The sequence below is a fragment of the Amia ocellicauda genome, chromosome 10 (assembly GCF_036373705.1).
Source record: "Amia ocellicauda isolate fAmiCal2 chromosome 10, fAmiCal2.hap1, whole genome shotgun sequence".
NCBI lineage: Eukaryota > Metazoa > Chordata > Actinopteri > Amiiformes > Amiidae > Amia > Amia ocellicauda.
The window spans coordinates 17,615,893-17,640,328 of record NC_089859.1 but is presented as its reverse complement, the minus strand read 5'-3'; the positions used below and the strand labels follow the sequence as shown (position 1 = coordinate 17,640,328).

The following is a 24,436-nucleotide window of genomic DNA, read 5'->3' as shown; positions in this document are numbered from 1 at the left end:
CGAATAATTCATGTATAGTTTTTTTTTCTTAACTCATATGTTGGCATAATTATAATTATACATTAAAATACATATCATGGAAGCACCGTTGCCATCAACAAACATGTTTTAGGTAGGCTAAATGCACAAAAAATGGCTTGTGGCCTAACATTTTTTATGTTTGTGTCACTGGTCAGAGAAAGATTAGCTCATTAAAGTTCTCTAGACAGATTATCGTAGATTAGATCATTTATTTAAGCATTTCAATTAAGTGACCAGGATCCCTGCGCGAATTCAGTATATTATCCCACTTATATTACGCGATAATACTTGCAATTATTAAGTAAATAAATAAATAATTGTACCCATGATAAAGTTTCAATACAATAGCCAAGATAAACGAAACTGGAATTAGCGAGTAATATGTCTGTTTACCATACAATTATTTAAGTCGTTTATTGTTATTGTTATTTTGTGTCTGTAGGTGGCGCTGATGAGCTGATTGAGTGTCTGTTCTGCGCGTTTTGAGACAGAAAGAAGACGCGGAGAGTCGCGGGAAACATTTAACTGTGAGGTAGAATGTGTAATGTGTAGATGTGTAATGTGTAGAATGTGTAGATGTGTAGATGTGTAAATGTGTAATGTGTAGACGTGTGATGTGTAATGTGTAATGTGTAAATGTGTAGACGTGTGATGTGTTAATGTGTAGATGTGTGATGTGTAGATGTGTAATGTGTAGATGTGTAATGTGTAGACGTGTGATGTGTTAATGTGTGATGTGTAATGTGTTAATGTGTAGATGTGTAAATGTGTAATGTGTAGACGTGTGATGTGTAATGTGTAATGTGTAAATGTGTAGACGTGTGATGTGTTAATGTGTAGATGTGTGATGTGTAGATGTGTGATGTGTAGATGTGTAATGTGTAGATGTGTAATGTGTAGAATGTGTAGATGTGTAGATGTGTAATGTGTAGAATGTGTAGATGTGTAATGTGTAGAATGTGTAATGTGTAGATGTGTAATGTGTAGAATGTGTAGATGTGTAATGTGTAGATGTGTAAATGTGTAGACGTGTGATGTGTAGATGTGTAATGTGTAGACGTGTGATGTGTTAATGTGTGATGTGTAATGTGTTAATGTGTAGATGTGTGATGTGTAGATGTGTAATGTGTAGACGTGTGATGTGTTAATGTGTGATGTGTAATGTGTTAATGTGTAGATGTGTGATGTGTAGATGTGTAATGTGTGATGTGTAGATGTGTAATGTGTAATGTGTAGATGTGTAAATGTGTAGAATGTGTAATGTGTAGACGTGTGATGTGTAATGTGTAAATGTGTAGACGTGTGATGTGTTAATGTGTAGATGTGTGATGTGTAGATGTGTGATGTGTAGATGTGTAATGTGTAGATGTGTAGACGTGTGATGTGTTAATGTGTGATGTGTAATGTGTTAATGTGTAGATGTGTGATGTGTAGATGTGTAATGTGTGATGTGTAGATGTGTAATGTGTAATGTGTAGACGTGTGATGTGTAATGTGTAGATGTGTAGATGTGTGATGTGTTAATGTGTAGATGTGTAGATGTGTAGACGTGTGATGTGTAATGTGTAGATGTGTAGATGTGTAATGTGTAGATGTGTAATGTGTAGATGTGTAGACGTGTGATGTGTTAATGTGTAGATGTGTAATGTGTAGACGTGTGATGTGTTAATGTGTAGATGTGTAGATGTGTAAATATGTAGATGTGTAATGTGTAGATGTGTAGACGTGTGATGTGTAAATGTGTAGAATGTGTAATGTGTAGACGTGTGATGTGTTAATGTGTAGATGTGTAGATGTGTAGATGTGTAATGTGTAGATGTGTAAATATGTAGATGTGTAATGTGTAGATGTGTAAATATGTAGATGTGTAATGTGTAGATGTGTAGACGTGATGTGTAATGTGTAGATGTGTAATGTGTAGATGTGTAAATGTGTAGACGTGTGATGTGTTAATGTGTAGATGTGTGATGTGTAGATGTGTAATGTGTAGATGTGTAGACGTGTGATGTGTTAATGTGTGATGTGTAATGTGTTAATGTGTAGATGTGTGATGTGTAGATGTGTAATGTGTGATGTGTAGATGTGTAATGTGTAATGTGTAGACGTGTGATGTGTAATGTGTAGATGTGTAGATGTGTAATGTGTAGATGTGTAGACGTGTGATGTGTAATGTGTAGATGTGTAATGTGTAGATGTGTAGACGTGTGATGTGTAATGTGTAGATGTGTAGATGTGTAATGTGTAGATGTGTAATGTGTAGATGTGTAGACGTGTGATGTGTTAATGTGTAGATGTGTAATGTGTAGACGTGTGATGTGTTAATGTGTAATGTGTAGATGTGTAGACGTGTGATGTGTAAATGTGTAGAATGTGTAATGTGTAGACGTGTGATGTGTTAATGTGTAGATGTGTAGATGTGTAGATGTGTAATGTGTAGATGTGTAAATATGTAGATGTGTAATGTGTAGATGTGTAGACGTGATGTGTAATGTGTAGATGTGTAATGTGTAGATGTGTAAATGTGTAGACGTGTGATGTGTTAATGTGTAGATGTGTAATGTGTAGATGTGTAGATGTGTAGACGTGTAATGTGTAGATGTGTAATGTGTAGACGTGTGATGTGTAAATGTGTAGAATGTGTAATGTGTAGACGTGTGATGTGTTAATGTGTAGATGTGTAGATGTGTAGATGTGTAATGTGTAGATGTGTAAATATGTAGATGTGTAATGTGTAGATGTGTAGACGTGTGATGTGTTAATGTGTAGATGTGTAGATGTGTAGATGTGTAATGTGTAGATGTGTAATGTGTAGATGTGTAGACGTGTGATGTGTTAATGTGTAGATGTGTAGATGTGTAGATGTGTAATGTGTAGATGTGTAAATATGTAGATGTGTAATGTGTAGATGTGTAGACGTGTGATGTGTAATGTGTAGATGTGTAAATGTGTAAATGTGTAGACGTGTGATGTGTTAATGTGTAGATGTGTAATGTGTAGACGTGTAATGTGTAGATGTGTAATGTGTAGATGTGTAATGTGTAGACGTGTGATGTGTAAATGTGTAGAATGTGTAATGTGTAGACGTGTGATGTGTTAATGTGTAGATGTGTAATGTGTAGATGTGTAATGTGTAGATGTGTAGACGTGTGATGTGTTAATGTGTAGATGTGTAGATGTGTAATGTGTAGATGTGTAAATATGTAGATGTGTAATGTGTAGATGTGTAGACGTGTGATGTGTAATGTGTAGATGTGTAATGTGTAGATGTGTAGATGTGTAATGTGTAGATGTGTAAATGTGTAAATGTGTAGACGTGTAATGTGTAGATGTGTAGATGTGTAGACGTGTAATGTGTAGATGTGTAATGTGTAGACGTGTGATGTGTAAATGTGTAGAATGTGTAATGTGTAGACGTGTGATGTGTTAATGTGTAAATGTGTAGATGTGTAATGTGTAGATGTGTAATGTGTAGATGTGTAGATGTGTAATGTGTAGATGTGTAATGTGTAGATGTGTAATGTGTAAATGTGTAGATGTGTAATGTGTAATGTGTAGACGTGTAATGTGTAAATGTGTAGATGTGTAATGTGTAATGTGTAGACGTGTAATGTGTAATGTGTAGATGTGTAATGTGTAAATGTGTAGATGTGTAATGTGTAGATGTGTGATGTGTAATTTGTAATGTGTATACGTGTAATGTGTAGATGTGTGATGTGTAGATGTGTAATGTGTAAATGTGTAGACGTGTGATGTGTTAATGTGTAGACGTGTGATGTGTAATTTGTAATGTGTAGACGTGTAATGTGTAGATGTGTGATGTGTAATGTGTAAATGTGTAGACGTGTGATGTGTTAATGTGTAGACGTGTAATGTGTGATATGTGTAATGTGTAATGTGTAAATGTGTAAATATGTAATGTGTAGATGTGTAATGTGTAAATGTGTAGACGTGTGATGTGTTAATGTGTAAATGTGTAGATGTGTAGACGTGTAATGTGTAAATGTGTAAATGTATAATGTGTAGACGTGTAATGTGTAGATGTGTAATGTGTAGATGTGTAAATGTGTAAATGTGTAGATGTGTAATGTGTAAATGTGTAGATGTGTAATGTGTAAATGTGTAATCCTCACATACACAGTGTGTGGATGGATAAAATATTATGTAAATGTATGTTAGCCGTTTCTATGTGCGGTTTCATCGTTACAATTTCACATGTAGGCATATGAATGTAAATATGTATATGTGTGTATAGAACAGATAATTCTTAAAAAAATATTCAGAGATTTCATAGAGATGTAGATCATATGATTTTAAATATGGGGACATAAAGATAAAATATGTTCTAAAAGTGTAGAATATGGCTCTTAAATGCATTACATTTTAACTTTATTTTTTATAATAAAGGTTGGGATTTTTACAATATAAGGTTCTAACTGATAATTTTCTATTTTCCAGGATGATCTAAGGACTTAATGCAGTGTTTCAAGTTTCATCAATACAATTGAAGTGTTTGTTATGAACAGATTTGTGAGGAATTTTTTCAAATCGCCAACAAAGACCTTCTGGGAGTCTTCATGGCAGCCTGTGCATGTACACACCTAAGCTCCTGAAACTTTACAGAGCCAGAAAAGGAGCTTTCAGTCAGGTCATGGTTGCGCTCCTAGAAAGACTTGATGAAAGGGTAAGTTTAATTTCAGTGTTTTGATGGTTTTATCTATGTTACTTTGGCTGATAATAAATACAGTTTTCATACTTTGGCTATTTGGTTGTTTCTTTTGTATGTTTTTCAAGACAACAGACATTGTTAATCACAGGAGGACTGCTGCTTTGAGAGAACCCAACCGAGCTATTCAAGAAGTGTAAAGTATGTATCAAAGACTTCAAAAGGCTTAGTAGTGGTGTTTAGTAGTGAGTTTAGCAGTGGTCTCAAACTCAATTCCTGCAGGGCCACAGCTCTGCAGAGTTTAGCTCCACACCTGCTTGGCAGTTTCTAGTAATCCTGAAGACCTTGATTAGCTGGATCAGGTGTGTTTGATTAGGGTTGGAGCAAAACTGTGCAGAGCTGTGGCCCTCCAGGAACTGAGTTTGAGACCACTGGCTTAAAGGGTTAGTTAATCCAAAAATTAAAATTCTGTCAAAAATTATTCACCCATATGTAATTTTAAACATGTAAGACTTTTGTTCATCTTCGGAACACAAATGAAGATATCTGTAATGAAATCTGAGAGATTTCTGTCCCTCTATTGACAGCCTACACAACTACCACTTTCAAGCCCAAGAAAGGTAATAAAAACAGTAAAAAGTAGCCCATGCGACTCCAGTGGTTTAACCTCAATTTTGTGTAGTGACACAAATTCTGTATGTGCAAAACAAAACAAAAATGATGTCTTTATTCACAAAAAATAAATCTCAAAAAAATGCATGTTGTGTTAATGCAAGAGTAGATGTTCTCACCCATCCTGGAAGCACAATTTTTAGAAAACAAACCAAGACCTAAAGCAACATCAATGTAGAATTTAATAAACAAAGCTTGCATACAGCATCCCTCTTCCCCTGCGTCATGGTGATCTTGTGGTGATATTTTGCAAATAATGCCGTCATTTTTGTTTTTGTTTTTTACACACACAGCACTCGCATTGCTTATCAAATTGAGGTTAAAGCACTGGAGTCACATGGGTTACTTTAATGATGTCTTTACTACCTTTCTGGGCCTTGAAAGTGGTAGTTGCATTGGCTGTCAATGGAGGTACCGAAAGCTCTCAGATTTCATTTAAAATATCTTCATTTCTGTTTTGAAGATGAACTAAAGTATTACAGGTTTGGATCGACATGAGGGTGAGTAAATTATGACAGAATTAAATGTTTTGGGTGAACTAACCATTTAAAGCAGGGATGTCCAAACCTGTTCCTGTTGGGCCAATGTCCTGCAGAGTATAGCTCCAACCTACCTGGAAGTTTCTAGTAATCCTGTGGACCTTGATTATCTGGTTCAGATATGTTTAATTGGAGTTAAAGCTAAACTCAGCAGCACAGTGACCCATAGAGCAGGATTGGACACCCCTAGTTTAAACCGTTTCCAGATTTGGTGTTTTCTGCACTTTTTTTTTTCTTTTTTTTGAGAATAAAACATTAACAACTTGAATTTTAAACTAAAATATATTGCTATTGTGTTTGTGTCACAGGAAACTGAAGATGGGATAAAAGGGGTCTCTGTTGGCATTCTCTATGTGTTGGAAGATAACACCCAAACAACACCACCAATGATCCAGAACATTGCTGTTGTACTGGAGGTGGTTGTTGTTCTGCAAGATCTCCCTGATCCCTCTACTGCTCTGGCATACCTGTTTGGCCTACTCTATGCTCTCAACTTTTCCTTTCCTAAAAACCTCAGGTACACTTTTGATACGATTCAGAATGTGTTCATGGAGCTAGGGTCTGGGTGCACCCAACGTGTGCTTTCTCGGAACAGTGTGGTGGCATACCTTGTCACCAACAAAGACAAAGTACAGTTTGGAGTGTGGATGCACCTTCCATGTCCTTTTAAAAACAAATGGTTGTTGGAGAGGCATAATTGTACCAGTGTTTCCAGTTGTTTAAATGTTTTGAAAAGGTTAAGATTTTACATTGTTAAGACACTAAACATACTGCATTTTATTGTTGGTTACAAACACGTTTCTTTCTTGTGTTGAACACCAAAAAAGATATTTTGAAGAATTGGTAACCAGACAGTTGACGACCATTGATGTCCATAGTATTTTTTTTCCTACTATGTAAGTCAATGGCTGTCTGGATACCAACATTCTTCAAAATATATTTTTTGTGTTCAACACAAGAAAGAAACTCATACAGATTTGGAACAACATGAGGGTGTGTAAATGATGACAGAATTTTCATTTTTGGGTGAACTATCCCTTAAAGAGTTATATAACATTTCACTACATTCTTAATACAATTGTTACAATTTGCATGTGCTTTAATAATAAAATATCAACAAACGGATGCCGTCTGTAAAGGAATGTGACATATCTGTGGTTAATTATACCCCTGTTAAGGACAAAGTAACATATTTATGCATCACTGTCTGCAGGAGGCAACAGGATAGGTTTTCTCCCCATTTCATCCCTATCAAAGGAAGCAGAACCAATGGCTGCAAAGGGGTTTGTCTCTGAGGGGTAGAGTCTTGCTTATTAAAGCAGAGGGCATCTCTAGACTTTCATATGCAGGACGATCACTTCATGTTGAGTGTAAAAGGCTGAAAAATATAGACCAGATGCTTTTCAATTTTATTTGGAAAAAATCGGATCCATTATAGAAAACTCATGAATACTTATGAGAGAGGTGGCCCTCCTTTGCTCTACGGCTTGCTGTCCAGAGGGGTCAGATGAGTATTGGACTGTCGAGGGACTACAGATCTGTGTCTGAAGTCACACTTCATGAAGTCTTGAAGGAAACATTTACATCTACATCTTCATGGGCCCATTTCACCAATTTGCTTCTATATTGGTTGTTGAAATAACACATTATTATTATTGTAGTTTATTGGTTAAAAAACCAACACAAAATCTCACACTCTACTGTCAAAACAAAGAGTCTTCTGGAACTTGAATGTCTTCTTTAATTGAACTGGTTTGTGGTCTATCAAACTCATACCGTGTACCCCATGCAATCTCAGTGCAATTGGAACTGATTGCTCGCGTTGAATCGTGCAGCACGGACATATACAGCTGTTGCACCAGAACCCACGTGTTTTGGGGTTTCTCTAAACCGCGGAGCCAAAATAGCAGAACCAGACAACAGGTTAGTTTTCGCTTTACGGTGAATTCATTCAGTTACCGCTTAATGGGATGTTGTATCTGTGTTATATATAAAACATGAATAAAACCAAACCCATGAAACCCGACAACGTATCTGTAAGGCTTGCACGGGTTTGCTTTACGACGCATTGAGCAGGTTGGTCCCTGAATTAGCAGGGCAGTGCGTGCGGCAGTGGAGGTGTTAGGACGGACCCGTTGACCTCAGTGCTGCTGCCATAACAGATGTTGTCACAGAAAGCTGTCTGCATGGGCATTGTACTGAACTTTCAGGTTTATATCTGTATACTGGTCCGTGCTAACGTGTACCTACGGGTGGGATATTGTTTTAACTTGAAAACCGTTGGGAATTTAGGTTTTCTTGCACCTCATAGGACGCACACGAAGCACGTGACCGTACTGTCCCGGGACAGGGCATCAGCACGTGACTCGCACCCGCGCTGCTGTGCAGCCTTCAGTGCACATGAAAGCACAGCATCTTTGACTCCATCCTGTATGTTCTGCTAAACAAACTATTGCCACGTATGTTGAATTTTCTTCCTTTTGTAATGAAGGGGATAATGGAAGAGAACAGAAGCAGCCGACCTCCAGCTGAAGCAAAAGCCAGAGTGAATGATGACAAAGGAGTCGCTGCTATTAAGACTCAGTAAGCCGCTAACAGTTGCATGATACTTTACGATATTCTTGTCATGGCTTTGTTTGCATCTGTTGCAATTTGAATGCTCCCGGATCTGTTGTCCCGTGCAGGTACCTCACGACCAAAGAGCAGTTCCACGAATCCTTAGATGCGAGGAGGGAGAACGTGGGGAAGACTGCCGAAGGAAGCGAAGCCCAAGGAGAGGCGCAAGAGTCCAGAGAGGATGTGACCGAGGAGCCTCAGGCAAAGAAGATCAAATTGGCAGATGAGGGGAAGGAAGGAGGGAAGAGACGGCATAAGAGAGCACGAGGGCAGTTTAAGAGCAGGCCTCATATGAAGCCAAACAGCTATGATAACCGGAGGCTGTGCCCCTCTATTGTGCAGGTGTGTGTACCGATGTTGCGCAGATCACAGCCGCTGTGTCCTGTATCTGTCTATATATATCCATCTCCATGTCTGTGTATTTACTCGGCATCCTTTTAATAGCAACGCATTCCCTACTTGCTTTCTCAGACAACATCTTTCAACCAAGGAGAGAAGAGCCTCTAATTTGAAGTATACACTTCACCAAGCAGCAGTTGTGGTTTGGCGTTCCCACAATTAAAGGGTTTAATCAAAATATGACTAAGGAACTGAAGTGAGATGTTTTATCTAATGTAGGTCATCGTTTGTGTTTCAGTTCTGCAGATTAGTCTAGTAGTAGTAATGTAAACTTGTCATATTAAAAATATATATAAAATGTTCCTCTTTTTATGTGTTTTAGGAGAATGCAAGCAAGTGCTTCTTCGGAGAGAAATGCAAGTTCTTCCACGACATCCCGGAGTACCTGGCGCTGAAGCTTCGACACGAGTGGGAAGTGCTGCTACGGCCTGACTTGCCGCTTCTCCAAGGTGCACATCGGCGAGGGCTTCAAGAACCTGGTGAACGAGGAGCTGCTGAAGAAGATGGAGGGCCGAGTGACGGTTAAGAACTGCCTGGACAAGGACCTGCAGCAGCGCCTGCGGAAGAGACAGGTGTCCTTCAGCGCCTCGGAGGACTTCCTCGGGACGATCAAGAAAGGGAGCCATCAAGGAAACGCGGCCAAGAAGAACGGCACGAACGGGGCCACGCCTGGCAGCCTCCCCACAGCAGTGGGGGAGAACTCGGCACCGTACGCCGCGCCGGCCTCTGGGGGGTGTCGAGGGGCCGACCGGGGTCCAGGAGGTGGGAAACAAGCGACAACCAGACGACGCCCAGGAGGGCTCCTCTGAAGACACTGGGGCGCGCTGATGGACGCTGACGTTGTGAAGCTGTGACCTTGTGAGAAGAAACTAGTAAGTTGTGTTGGTGTCATAAAGACCGAGGGCCCTTAATCAGTCAAGCTTAGATGGTTTTCCCCCCAATCAAAGGCACAGACGAGGGGATTTACAGCGGCGCAGAAAAGTTACTTGACATTTCTCTGTGTGAAAGAAATGGGTTTTACTGGGGCAATTCAAGGCAACCTGTAGCCGAAAATAACTTAATTTTACCCTTTATATCAGATGTGATACACTGTAATTAAAAGCTGGGCCATTATGAGCCGTTACAATGTCATGTGTAGCTGATATAATGGGTAACTTGGTTTGCTTGTACCATATAGGGTCCCTCCAAGGCTAAAGTTTTAGATTTTTTTAAAGTTACTAAATCAAGCTCTCCTTATTGCAAGTGAAGTATTAATTATGTCACTTTTCTTATTTTCAGGTGGATTTCACCGATAAGCTCTACCTTGCTCCCTTAACCACCGTAAGTAAAACAAAAATCTATGGAAAGTCTCCTGGAAACAAATTAATCTTAATGTTGAAACTCACTCGTCAAAACTGGCTCAGCGGAGGAATCCCGTAGTATTCGACAGGCTTTGACTGTAGGCCTCCTGTCACATGTGTGTTTTGTGGGGTCTGTGTTTCTCCACATGTCTCTCATTGTGTCCCTCCGTCCGGGTGCATCTGCAGTGAGTGAATCTCCCTTTCCGTCGGATATGCAAGCGGCTTGGGGCTGACATCACGTGTGGAGAGATGGCCATGTGCACGAACCTGCTGCAGGCCAGGCCTCGGAGTGGGCGCTCCTCAAGAGACACGAGTCCGAGGACCTGTTCGGTGTGCAGGTCAGTTGACGTCGCGAGTATCGTTTCCACGATGGCCGTTTAACTTGCGGGAATGTGTGGGCCGAGTCGAAGGTTGGCCAAACGTCTAGATCTGGTGTAGGCCCTCGTGTGGCTGTGAAAAGGACTGCATTGGCCGGACCAGAGAACATTTGTTCGATCTTTTTACAATGGTGAAAGTCGAATGTAGATGTTCTTTTTAAATGTATTACTTTCTTAACCTATTACATTTACCCCAGTTGCTTCCGTGTTCAGATGTATCTGTTAATAACGCTGGAATTATTATAGCCAGAAGCATGGCATGCATATATCACTGGAAACTAGAGACTTGGGGCTTTCAAATGATACTAAGATTGTTAAGATCTGATGTTGCTGAAGAGATATTGTCTTGCAAAGTAATGGACAAATTTGCTCAGTTTGATAATTGCTGTTTTTAATACATACAAACTGAAGGAGTTATGATCATTTAATTTGTATCCGATTATCATCCAGTTTGTCTTAAGTTGTATTTCGAGTAGTACTTTAAGGGACAATTGTAAGAAAAATAAGTTTATATTGACATTTCTTTTTCATAACATATTCATAGGGATATTCATAGTTCATAATTCATAATGATGCTGTTTATCATGGGATGACGATGACAGGTGTTAGTGTTGCAATATAAGTGTGTCTAATCATGATTAACAATGCAGAATCTGATTCTGTAGTTTGTATGCATTAATTTGAGTGGCCCCACATACTTGTGGTCCTTAAAATGGAGAAATGGCCCTCATGTGAGTATTCTGCAGTACAAATTTTCTCTAAACTTTTCTGCATAGGCAATTTTTTTCAAATGCACGTTATTCATCCATTTCTTATGGTATTTTCATCCAACTTTCAATACAAGTTTCAATATGAGTGGTATATCAAGATTTCCCATAGACTTTAATGGAGAAAAAATGCATTTTGTTTTTGTGAAAACACTTGGTAGTGCTGTAATACAGTCTGTCTAATCATGATCAGCGATGCAGAATATTATAGTACAGGTTGTCTAGTTTCATTTGATAGGTGTCACACACATGTATTCCGTATAATGTCCATATTAAACACTTGTGCATCTAAGAAGTCCAACCAGGCGAAAATGAAACGGAGTGTAAAGTGTTAACGAGGGACACATGTAGAGGATGTGTTTTGCTCTGGTTTACCAGCTGGAAGGGAGCTTTCCGGACACCGACCAAATGTGCCGAGCTGCTGACCGACAACATCGAAGTGGATTTTGTCGATATCGATTCGGGATGCCCCATCGATCTCGTGTACAACAAGGTAAGACACGGGTTCGCTGTGGCTTAAACCCTTGGTGTGTTTGGACGCCTCCCTAAAGCAGCTGAATGAGACTTCGGACACGGGGACCTGTGTGTCCCAGATAATCGACTGCTTGTAGTCGGATGTGGTTATTTTCGGTGCGAGCGAAGCGGGACGTGTTTGGACTGACCTCTCTCTGTCTTTAGGGCGGCGGCTGTGTGCTGATGACTCGGTGAGCAGATCGTACGAGGGATGAACTCAGTGAGTCGGACTGCTGTTGAAATGTAAAAACCTCTGCTTTACCATGTTGTGCTGTATAGGCAGTAAAGGACGTTAAAGGACATTAATGGTGTGATGTGGGGAGGTTAGTGGCTTCAGGTCGCACAGGAAAGGAGAGAGAAAGTGTTGACCCAGAACTGTGCAGCGGACGTCCTCACCTCACTGACAAGTTTAACCTCTATTTGGATTCGAGGAACAGAGAGCGGTATCGTCACTTCACGGCTCTGAGGTTTGTTCTGCTCAGTGTCCCGTGGTGAGGGGCGTCCGGTCTCTGTACACGCGTGGTCCCAGTGACCCGTCCCCTGTTCCCCTCGCAGGGGTGCCCTGATCAAGCCCTGGATCTTCACGCAGATCAAGGAGTGGTGCCACTGGGACATCTCGTCCACAGGGTTGGCCAACCCCTCTGTTTTTTGTTCCAACTGAGCTCTCAATTACTTAATTGAACATGAATTGAAGTAACAATCTGTTTAAATTTTACTTTTTAAATTGTTATATTAAAAGAGTTGGTTCTTTAATAATGTCTTTATACAATTCTATACTAAACTTAAAATCCCTAATGTTTAAAATAATTAAATGGCTCTGATTTAGGAAATTATAAGTTCAGTTAAGTAATTGAGAGCTCAGTTGGATAGGGGGTACTCTAGGACCAGGGCTGGGGTCCCTTGATGTAAAGAGGATCATACTACTGGTAGCACAGCTCTACACAGAGTACTGTCAATGCTCTAGTGATAAATCCTAATAAATCAACTAGATAAATAATTCCTTGCCGACCAAACCTGTAACGCTCAAATAAATAATCATCTGTATGATTTAAAGAATCTTTAATCTCTAAAAATTGTTTCTCGCCGAAAAGCTTGCATCTGCTAGGAACGTGCATCATTGTTAGGGGTGTGTCAGCTGTAATTTCTTTGGGCAGGATTACATATATTCAGATTCTTAGCCAGCTAACTTCAAGTTAACCTGCCAGGGAGCAGGTCTGAGATGTTGGACATGTTGCTCTGGTAACATAGCTGGCTGAACTTCGGAGAATGAAAAATCCTGTGTTTATGCCAAGTTATCCTGAAACTTAGCCGGATAACCTACTTATCCACGTACAAAGAACGGACCCCTGGTCTTCACAATAGCTGCAATATTGGTTGTTTGCATCTCATAAGTATGAATCTCTGTCCTCTATAAAGCATGTGACTGTCAGGTGTGAGACTTCTGAAATGTTGCAGAATGACCATTTTTCAAATCCCTTAATTTTTGTAAGCATGTCTTTATGTAGTGATGTAGCCCTGGATAAGGGCATCTGCTAAGAAAAATAAATAAAAATAATAATAATACTCTCTAAGCATTTTGATATTTCCAAAATTTCCCTTCCTACCATCCAATTTACAGCAAAGATTAATATACTGCCCAGCCCTTGCCAACTCTGCTACTTGCCTTATTGGAAACATTGGCTGCCCTCACTGGGACGAATAGCACCACTCTGACCAGAGTTAAAAAAAATAATAATGAGAAACAAATTGGAAGGAAATTTCACTTATGAAGCCCACTGTATATTTGCGTGTATACACGTATAGATAAAATGTGTGCGTATGTACATATAATACATGTTTGTGTTTGTTCCATATTGAGTAGGCCATGGCATAATAATATATGTATAATGTACACATTTCTGTGCAGTACTCTCCAAATCACGCTGCAATACCCACAGTTGCTATACTGTTTTATAGAAACTGACCCAGTCTCTCTGAGCTAGTGGAGCTAACAACAGCATACCAATTAAACCCCATAAAGATTCAGGGCTGGAGCAATCACAACTGTGGGAAACAAACAGTTATGTTCTCATACACAAATACACATTATATGCAAATATATGCAAACATCTAAATTAAACCTTAATGAAGATCGTTATTTTTCTCCAAAGTGATTAATTTGGGATGTACAATACACATAGATACATTAATACAAATAGTCATAAAGCTTGCATAGTTCTCAAATATATTTTTTCCAAATTGAAAAATCTGTTAAAGAAATATAGAAAGGGGTGTTTCACAGGAGTTCAGATGATGTTGGGAGGTGAAGGGAAAGGCTGGGGTGTGTGTGAGTGACCCTGTCGCAGTACATCGCCTCCATCATGCCCCATGTGGTGCTCAGCTTCGTGTGCTGTACATGTCCGCGTCCTCTGGATTGCCCTGTCCATGGTCCAGCAGTTTGGGGTCAGGGGTGAATCGTGGCTTTGCCGAGATGTCTACAGAGAGAGGTGGAGAAAGAGGATAGTGAGAGGGGACGGTGGGCTGAGGAGGGCTGAGACAGTAGTGTTCCTGCTTTTCTAATCGCTAACCTGGCCCCCAGTGCAGGCCCTCAGTTTGCTTAAAATCTGGTTTGTCTGAAACATCTCTCCGCACAAAGCTGCGAAAAGAACTGGACAGATTCTTGGGCAGCATTAGGCACAGCTTAGCCGTACGGAGAAATGCTCATGCTGCAGTGAGCAGATTAATGCCGTTTCCACTGGCGGACGTGTACGGACAGACTTCGTTTTCATAGATGTGTGATTGACTTTAGACGGACAGGGAATAGAAACGTATCAGAATCTACCTCAGCTACATTATGAAGTGCCGTGTGGGATTACAGTTTACAGTGGGATCACAAACAAGTTACAGTTTCATTAGCAGCATGGATTGAGGTCCACAAAGAAACCATTACTGCTTACAGTTAATATTCGAGTGTATTAAAAAGTTGACAAATATGGATTTTACAGGACCCCAGTGCAGCACTGTGACAAGTTAAAAAAATAAACTAAAGGACCTTAATTTCATCGGTAGCAGCTGAATTTATTAACAACTGGATGGTGTTTCAGGCCATCATTGTGAAAGGTGTGCAGGTCTGTTGTACAACAGCCCCGCAGAGACCATCAGTATGAAGGTGAACACAAGTTAACATGTATCCATTTACAAGTTATAAATAAATAAATACCCTGCTAACACACAATGTTGCAGCAATATAATTTACGTTGTGGCAATGTGTTAGCTGCATAAACACCATGACTGAAACGTGCACACTTTAGTTAAATTAGAACCTGCTATATTGTAGCTGCTGTTACTGTATGATTAATCGAGAAACGTGTATTTTGTTTCAGCTATAACTTGCCCTGGTTAAGGGGCGTCTGTAAAGTAAATTAAAAATAATAGGGCAAAAACTGTTGTTTGCAGTTACAAATCTGTAGTAAGTTAAGGGAGTCAAGTTGTGGCATTTAAAATACATCTACAATCACATAGATGATGATGATAATAATAGGCTACTAAATAGCGAATATGTATTGTTATTGTTGCATGTGGATAAAAAAAAAGTTGTTATTTCTGAATAAAATGTTGTCTATACACATTTAGCTCTTTCTAATATTTTTATTGTCAGGAGGACGAGCGTACCTGTGGGGGTCTCGGGGGCAGGTGCTGGGGCAGCCATCTGCTTCAGCTCTGGGGGCTCAGCAGCAATGGGCTCTGGGGAGGCGGGGTCCACTGCAGGGGGTGAGGGGGGCATCTCCTCTAGCATGGAGAGCTCCAGTGGAGGGGGGGCAGCAGCAGCAGCAGGGGCTGCCTCAGGAGGTGGGGGCACCTGTGATGTAGCCTCCTCCGGGCCAGAGATAGTGTGAGAGGGTGAGATTTCTGGCACCGGCTGCTGTGGGGAACACACACAGAAGGTGTAAAAGTGGTGGCAGGTCAGTGTAGGAACTCTGGTCTCCACACAAACTGTTAATCAAACACCTGTGTGACACTTACAGTCTGCATCCAATTCAGGTCAATACGCCCTGCTACAAAAAAGCCATCCTTGCAAAGACTGCTAAATGTATTATTTTAAACCAAAACATTAATTGAGAAAATTATTTTGCCAAAGGGTTGCACTACAAGCTTGTGCAAGATGTGTGACCAATAATCAGATGCACCTAGCAAGCGGTGGCACAGGAAGGAACTGTCAGATTACACTACTGATGCTTGAGACTCAGGGGCTGAGCCCAATGGGGATAAAGCAGGCAGGGCAAGTTTTTACAGAACGAATCAAGAACCATTTATATAAAAAAATTATAATAAAAAAAAAAAATCAGAGCTTAGGAGTGGCAAATAAATCAATAAACACACAAATATATAAAAGACTCCCCTTGCTCCTGATGCCTGTGTGCCTAGCATTGTGCAGGCTCAGCTAAGGCTGTGCTTTAGTCACAACAGAGTGTCGTGTCCTCAGTACCTGTGGGCTGGGTGCTTTGGCACTGATCTGTTTCCATAGCGAGCCGAGAGTGCCACTGGACCACTGACTGGCTGCGTACGCCTTCTTCCCCGTCACCTAGGAAACACAGCACAGCGCATCACCGCTTGGCTCCGGCGGTCAGAGCACACTGAGCACTCATAGGCAGAGACAGCAGCCTCCACACAAACACCTCGATAAAGACAGATACAGGCAGACAGAGACACAGATTGAAAGAGAGAAACAGGGACACAGTCTTTAAAAAAACCAAAAACAAAACTGAAATATTCCTTGTAGAACCACCATCAACGATGAGGTCAAACTGTCAGGCAACATTATTTTTCAACAGATGTTGTGTGTGCCAACAGAAAACAAAAAACAAAAACAATTACAAAACTGAAAAGCAATGCTACATGAAAGTGCAATCTGAGGCCTATCTGGAGGCTCTCCAGAGGAGGAGCAGCAGCAGGGTGGAGACCGCATAGCCAGAGCACAACTGGGAGAGGGCAGCGTGAAGCGGTGGGGCCTTGAAGGGGGCACTTTACCTTTAAAACGGTCACAGCTTGAACAGGGTAGCATACAGACACCCCCACAGCTGCCAAACCCATGGGGAGCACCAGTTTCTTAAAGCGTGACCCTGAGGAGGACAGAGGAGAGCAACGTCAAGGTTCATTTTCCCACCTGCCGATATCAAGTCTCAGACACAACCACATCATCATAAATTCAGTAACCGATTCACTGTGCGTTTTTAACCAATGGGCAACAGATCCACAAAAACACTTTCCACAAGGAAACAAGGGAGGCTATTATTGCAACGAGCTGCATGAAACTCTTTCAGTGTTTAGTAACACAAGTGCTGAACACAGTGGCTTCTCCCTCAGCTTGCTGATGTACTTTTTGCAGCAGGCAAGTGGGAAGTGGGGGTGCTGCAGGTGCGACCGCACGCCCATATGCTGTGTGGGAAATGTGCAGGTTCAGCCCCAATTTATTAACATTTTCTTTAAATATTTTATGAATGACCATTTACACTTACTGCAAGAAAGTAATTGTTCAACCTAAAATCAATTACTGTTGTGGTTTGCTTTTTGGAATGTAGTTTTTCAACCAATTAGCGTTTCACTACAATGCTGGGGGTGGCATTTATTCCTTATTCAACCAATCGCTGACAGTATCAACACCAAGCGCTGTTGTGAGAGGGTATTTCAGTATGAATTGCGCTGTGATAACTGCTTTGTTGGATGGCATTACAAGTAAATAATTGTAGCTAATTTACAGAAACCCATTTAAAATGGTGGAGAAGAAAAGATTAAACTGTTAAACTATCAACAATGTGTCAATAAAACAACCATAAAACTTCCTGTGTGTTTTTATTTTATTTGAGCACTACTTAACTGAACTTCCCAAACCACCTTTGTTGACAAACGGACGACACAATCTTTAACAGTGTAATAGGTATACCATAATTGTTATGAATGCAGTCCCTGTACAATAGTACATTGATTTTAAATCGACCATATTGAAGCGTCCTGGTCGTCCAGGTAATAACGAGGTCGAGACCACATTATTTTTTAAACTTGAGAGGAGACGCCTTTTCTCTATATGGTTTCGAGGAAGAGAGCTTGTGCACTTTCAAATAATGAAGCTGGGACACTTTTTGACAATATAATCAAATTAATGTATTGATTTATTTGTATTATTATTATGTATTTATTTAGCAGACACCCTTATTAAGGCCATTGTTGATTGCTGCATTTTGAATCTGATTTGGGTAAATGTTTTAAATAGTTGAATAGAACAATCAGCACAGCTTGCATTCTAATTGTCTGCAAGTGTCAAATAAAACTTCAAAGTAGGGGAAGAGTTCTAAAAATAAAATAAATAAACAATGCGTTTATTATGGTGGCAATCGTGCGGATGACGCATTACCCTCCACTGCCACAACAGATTGATAGGCAGTGTCTACAATTTCAGTTGACCATGCTGGGTGATTTAGCCAGGGAGAACGGATCTAAAGGATGCAGCTGATTAGGCTGATTTTTTTTTTTTTTTTTTTTTTTTTTTTTAACACTCTACAGCCACAAAGCTGACAGCTGCTAAAAGAGGTTGACAGTCTGACCAAACTGTGTCTTGCATTGCCAGTGTTTGTTTCAGGGTCAGAATGATTTTTTTCTGCCCTGAGACACCTTATAAATTGGCTACGCAGCACAATGAGACAAAAAATACCTATTATCCCCTTTTAATACGGGTGAAATCACAACAACAGCATTTCTCTTAAATGTATCTGTGTTGGGGAAAAAAAAATCCACCACCAAGGCTTGATTTTTCTGTGTTTTGTTACATTGTACAATACAATGTAACAAAATGCAGAAACTCCAAGACTTCTGGTGCATTCTCTTATAGCAGTTTTTGTTTTAATTCGTTTTTTCCAGAATTAAATGTAATGAAGTGGTTTCGTACTGTGCAGAAGTTAATTATTCCACATCGAATACCCTTTATTTGCCTGTATACTACCTCGTATTCTACAGATGAAACAGATTGTTGTACAGAAGATACCACACAGCTGCTGTATTCCCTTATTGTTTTAAAAGGTAATCTGTGTTTGACATCAGCGTTTTTTTGGGATATTGTTTCTATACCCGTTTAATTTATGCTTGTTTTTAATGTTACATAAAAAGAGCATTTATTGACTCAGGTTTTTATTTTTCTTTATTTCGTGCCGGGGTTTTATTTATTATAAAACTCACTTGATTTGGTCTGTGCATATTAAAAATAAAATAAAAATAAAAATCTAATTTTCAGGAATTCCCAGTTTGAAATTTATTCCCACGTTCCCCTTTGAGACCTGAGGAGGATCGAAAGGGGGAAACCAAGAATATTGACAGACAAGATGTCCACATACCTGTTCTTGCCAGGACCAGGCCAGTCAGCCCGCACACGGTAATCAGGCTTACCCGGGGCAGAAACCCTGGGGGCGGGTCCTTCAGGTACATATAGGAATCTGAGTTTGGAGACAGAAGGGGAAGGAGCAGTGGTGGAGGTACACCACAGAGTTAGCCAGGTAACTTTCAGGATAACTTGACAGAAGTCTGGCTTTATCTGTTCCTCAAAACAAGCTTAAAGTCCAGCTGAGTAAGGTACCATAAGAGATAGCCTGACTTAAATGATCAGATTAACTGAATCTGGCTGATTAGCATGAATTAGTTAAACGAGGTATGAGGAACAAGGCACAGGACTCTGCAGCCACAGCAAACATTTGTACCAGCTAAAACTCGACTACACAGCAGCTCGATCCATGTCAGGTTTAATGGGGTCTTATGTGATCCCAAACTGCAGGCGCTGCCTAATATTGCACTTGTAATTTTAGTCAGGAATAAACTGACAGATTCAAGGTAAAAACAGATAATAAAAACAGATAAATAGTTGCTTTACTGCTTGGTCCGATAATCTGGGCTGTGTATCTAAAACCTGACAATAGACCAAGACATGGTACCCCACAAGTCAAAGCCCAAGATAAAAACATACAGTACAAATACACACAGACTTAAGGCTGATTTATGCGTCTGCGTACATGTGCGGGCCTCAAACGCAGACGTTCGCATAGGTGTCTGCCAACATACTCGCACGTAACGTTGACGTGTCTACTGAAATTGAAACCCGTTTTCTATGGCGCACCAAGATTCTATGGATGTAAATCAACACATACTGTTAATGACATATTATTTGATTATTACAGAAACTACATGCACACACACACACACACAAATACAAATTGCTTCCTGTATGTGTAGATCTATATTGTCTTGCTATAGTTGGCTAGAGACTTAATACTAGAACATACATACACACATCTCTGGGCATGTGAATTTATCCTTCATATCCATTCTTATGTTACTAAATATTTGAATTAAATGTATATATGGCATTTCAGCTGTTAAAACTCCTCAAAATTAATGATCTATAAATATGTTCTTCTCCAACTGCCAGACCCGCAGTTTATGTGATAGGCTACAGCCTACTGAATATAATAAATATAGCCAATAATATGGGCTTTGTAATCAAATTAGTAATTGTGAAAGATTTATAATCATGTTGATTGGTGAAACGTAATTGTCTACACATCATATATTCATTATTATTTATTGTATTAGTTTTACACTTGATATAGCTCGTCTGATCGGCTCAGCAAGTTTCTAACTTGCCTTTGGAATTCAATCTTCAACATGTTGCAAACCTGGGTCTCTGGATCAATGCCTTGATCAGTCACTGTTTGATCATGAATGCTAATTGTTCATTCCACAGAAAGTAAAGTACCTTTTACCTTTCGTCCAAAATTGCCAAATACGTGGGCATTTTGTGGGATAAAATGTGAATTATGTTCACACAATGTAAATTATATTAACGAAATGTGTAGTTCGAGGGACAAAATACTCATTATGTGGACAAATGCGTTTCGTGGATGAAGAGATGCATTTTAAATACTTTCGTATGTCACTGCGTCGTTTCTCTGACTTGCTACAGCGCCTACAGACAGACATCGTACACCAGTCGCCCCAGCACTGAACGCTTGGCCGTGGCTGTCAGAATCTCCTGCTCAACCAATCAGCGCTGGTTTGACGCATAGGACCGCAGAGACATGTGACGCGCTGTTGAGATTTTGGAGGAGTGCGCGTCGGCTCCTCTGCGGGCTACGCTTACCCAGAGACCCCTTCTCTACGTCGCTATGCAGAGACGCATACCTACGCAGAAGTATAAATCGGCCTTTACAAACACTCGCACTCACTGTCTCACAGCCTGCTCACCTTGCCCGAAGTCAACAACAGTTATCACTCCATTCTTGACTGAAGCACAGGCACCCTGGGACAAGCCAGAGAGAGACAGAAAAGTCAAATAATGACAAGCGGCCCTCCTGTCTCCTCCTCCAGCTAAGAGGACATAAAACCGACCTTGAATAGGAATTTTTACTGCTCCTCCCATTCTTAGCACCACTGTTCACAGCTGATCAGGTTTGTATCTGTGCACGTCTGATATTGTGAGAACCAGATGTCATGGGGAATATTGTCATCCACTAGGCCTTAACCCAGGAACGATCACACAGCAAAGAACACAGATCTCCACGAGTCAACACTGTTCAGTATGGCCTGGTGACCTGTCATGGTCCCAAAGCTCCTCCAGCATCTCTCTGCCCTCAATCTCAATGCCAACGTGTCACTAACATGGACAGATGGCAAAGGACAGTTTGGCCTTCCCCACAGACACCCCTGGATAGTGACTGCTCAGGCAAGGGGGCAGAGGGCAATATCCAGACACCGTACCTTGACTGTCTGGACATAGGGCCGCAGCCCTGTCCTGACACTGCCCAACCCCGTCTGCAGACGCCCGGGGCTCTCCTCCTCAAACTGCAGCTTCTGCACGGGTGCAGAGTAAACAGACAGCTGCAGACACAACACATTTGAATTAATAATCATAATATTTGTATACATCGACATGTTCATAACAACACTCATGTTGTAAACAGCTCCAAGTCAATTAATTTACAAAGGGCACTAAAAAATAACAATTGATGGATTTATTGAACAATAACAGTACAGCAAATAAATATAATTATTCAAATTAGCATTTCTCAGCTCTGATCCTAAAGTTTTCCTGCAATATCTGGTTGTGCCAGCTGGTCTCTTAGTGGGCATACCTGTAAACATAACTGTACAAACGGATCCTCTTCAGCAATTAAGCTCAATTAAGACATTTAAAGCCCAGCTGAAACAAACCGAAGACAAAGGCAGGAGTCCCATAAGACCTGGTGGATCAGAATCGTCCACCCCTGACATCACTGTAAACTACCCCCCCAATATCCTCCATACCTGCTGTGTGTAGACCAGCCCCTCTGAGCTCCTCGACTCCCCGCCGGCGTACACTCGGAGAGACGCCAGCCCCAGAGCCGCAGGGACCGCCAGGGCCACAGCCTGCATCATTAACAACAATTATCATCATCAACATCACGATCATCCAGATAAAACACCACCACCGACTAACAGATGATCATCTGCATTGCAGGAATTGGAGTGGAGTCACCTCGACATGCATCAATAACTATTTATTCCAATAATGTACGGCACGAATTCGTGCAGGGGGCGCCCAGTCTCTTCTGTGATTGGGCTCTACCACCATCTGCCGTTAAGACTGCGGAATGGCTGTCGTTGTTTTACTAAATGACACATCTGATCGGTTAATACGGTTTATATGAAAGCCACTGCACGCAAGAAACAACATCGCTGCAAAAGGGATCTCTATCCTGTCCGTATCTGCTGGGTTCCTGAACACACACTGACCCCTGACCCCTGACCCCAGGGCTGGACCGCTTCAAACCTGACCACCGCGAAGTGCACACTACTAATCTGTACCCACGGCGTTTTGAATTATTGTTAGAAGCCACTTTCTACTATTTATATCATTACAAATCCGTAATTTGCAATTCTAGAGTAGGTCAAAGTGTTGTTTGGGCCTAATTTAACAGAACTCCCTTATTGGATTATATCAGTTATCTTCATCTCCAAAAACGTTGCACATCTTTTCAATTACAATCTAATGCTGTATACGTTAAAATAATTTTTAAAAAATCCCCCCGCTGTCCGGAGCTAAGGAGGAGATTTTTTTTTAAATAACACACACAAAGCAAAACGTTGTATGCTTTAATTTAAACCAGCAACAACCAAAATGCCATGTTTCGTCGGTCCAGGCATTTATTTGCATCCATATTTTTGTATTCATTCCTTGCATATAATAAAAGGCATATTTGTAATTAGGCTACTACTTGGCTATATAAAACGGAATGTTACGAAACTAATGAAAAAATACCAAGTGTTAACATGTAACATTTATACACCGAGAAAGCGGAAAAAGTAATCATACAATCACGAAAGATTCAGATTTTGAGATTGTTTACGTAGCAAAATATATGGCAGCTAATATAATAAGTTACAAATAAACGTGTTTACACAATAATAATAATAATAATAATAATAATAATAATAATAAACAGTAATGTAGGCTATAGTTCAAATACTAACTCAAACAGCGTTATCTAGTGCGAGCCTGCGTGTAACCGGCGATCCCTGGAGGTCAGTCAGTCAGCAGAACGACAGCGGTGATTTAGCACGAAACCGTACGCTGGATAAGAGCTTGTTTCGACGGCCGTGGGATCGAGCCGATACCTCCCTCCTGCCCGGACTGCTCTCACCTTGCCAGCCATGTCGCTCTCTCTCACTACACTGACACTACCGGTCGGCTCGGAGGACAGAAAACCAGCTGGCAACGTTCGTGTTCAAAACGCGTTTCGTTGGGAGAGCTGCGTAGAGGGGACGGAGCAGCACTTGAGTAGTAGAAAGCTTTTTGCAGCAAACAAAAATCGCACTAACACTTTAAGTTATTATTTTAAGAACTTAATAAATTCATTAAATTAACTTAAAAAACACGATTGATGATCTAAATATGTAAGGTTTATTTATTTAGAAAAACCGCAGCTATAACCGTATATCTCCGTATAGAGCCGTTCAATACAGTACAGCAGTGATCTCTAGCCCTCATCCAGGAGCTCTGCAGTGCAGTACGCGCACAAATAAACACACAAACACACACACACACACACACACACACACACAGGAACCTGCACAAATAAACACACACACACACACACACACACACACACAGGAACCTGCACAAATAAACACACACACACACACACACACACACAGGAACCTGCACAAATAAACACACACACACACACACACACACACACACAGGAACCTGCACAAATAAACACACACACACACACACACACACAGGAACCTGCACAAATAAACACACACACACACACACACACACAGGAACCTGCACAAATAAACACACACACACACACACACACACAGGAACCTGCACAAATAAACACACACACACACACACACAGGAACCTGCACAAATAAACACACACACACACACACACAGGAACCTGCACAAATAAACACACACACACACACACACACACACACACACACAGGAACCTGCACAAATAAA

At 40.7% G+C, this 24,436-nt stretch overlaps 1 protein-coding gene, 1 long non-coding RNA gene and 1 pseudogene across 3 annotated transcripts; 2 read left to right on the top strand and 1 right to left on the bottom strand.

Annotated features, from left to right (window-relative positions):
* The first annotated feature begins 466 nt into the window (after positions 1–466).
* Positions 467–7,014, top strand: LOC136759611 (uncharacterized). Its single transcript, XR_010820069.1, has 4 exons — positions 467–553; positions 4,477–4,702; positions 4,813–4,885; positions 6,204–7,014. It is a non-coding gene; the product is annotated as an uncharacterized LOC136759611 (long non-coding RNA).
* A 671-nt stretch (positions 7,015–7,685) lies between these two features.
* LOC136759678 (tRNA-dihydrouridine(47) synthase [NAD(P)(+)]-like) lies at positions 7,686–13,742 on the top strand (annotated as a pseudogene).
* Positions 13,743–14,114: 372 nt separating this feature from the next.
* apool (apolipoprotein O-like) lies at positions 14,115–23,702 on the bottom strand. 2 transcript variants are annotated; one of them, XM_066715331.1, is made up of 9 exons: positions 23,604–23,702; positions 22,228–22,329; positions 21,682–21,801; positions 21,169–21,223; positions 19,269–19,367; positions 16,915–17,006; positions 16,373–16,468; positions 15,559–15,805; positions 14,115–14,381 (listed from the first exon to the last, which is right to left on the bottom strand). In XM_066715331.1, exons 1-9 carry the CDS (start codon positions 23,613–23,615, stop codon positions 14,284–14,286), a joined length of 921 nt encoding a protein of 306 aa, XP_066571428.1. In that variant the 5' UTR covers positions 23,616–23,702; the 3' UTR covers positions 14,115–14,283. The 2 variants fall into 2 exon arrangements, with proteins under 2 accessions (XP_066571428.1, XP_066571427.1); XM_066715330.1 differs by having other exon boundaries at positions 15,559–15,808; positions 23,604–23,701.
* Positions 23,703–24,436: the final 734 nt, after the last annotated feature.

Coding starts and splice junctions, on each gene's coding strand:
- apool (XM_066715330.1), bottom strand. Junction 21,224..21,681: donor CCTATGTCCAGACAGTCAAG/GTACGGTGTCTG, acceptor GGCTTGTCCCAG/GGTGCCTGTGCTTCAGTCAA. Junction 16,469..16,914: donor AAGCTGTGACCGTTTTAAAG/GTAAAGTGCCCC, acceptor TGTGTTTCCTAG/GTGACGGGGAAGAAGGCGTA.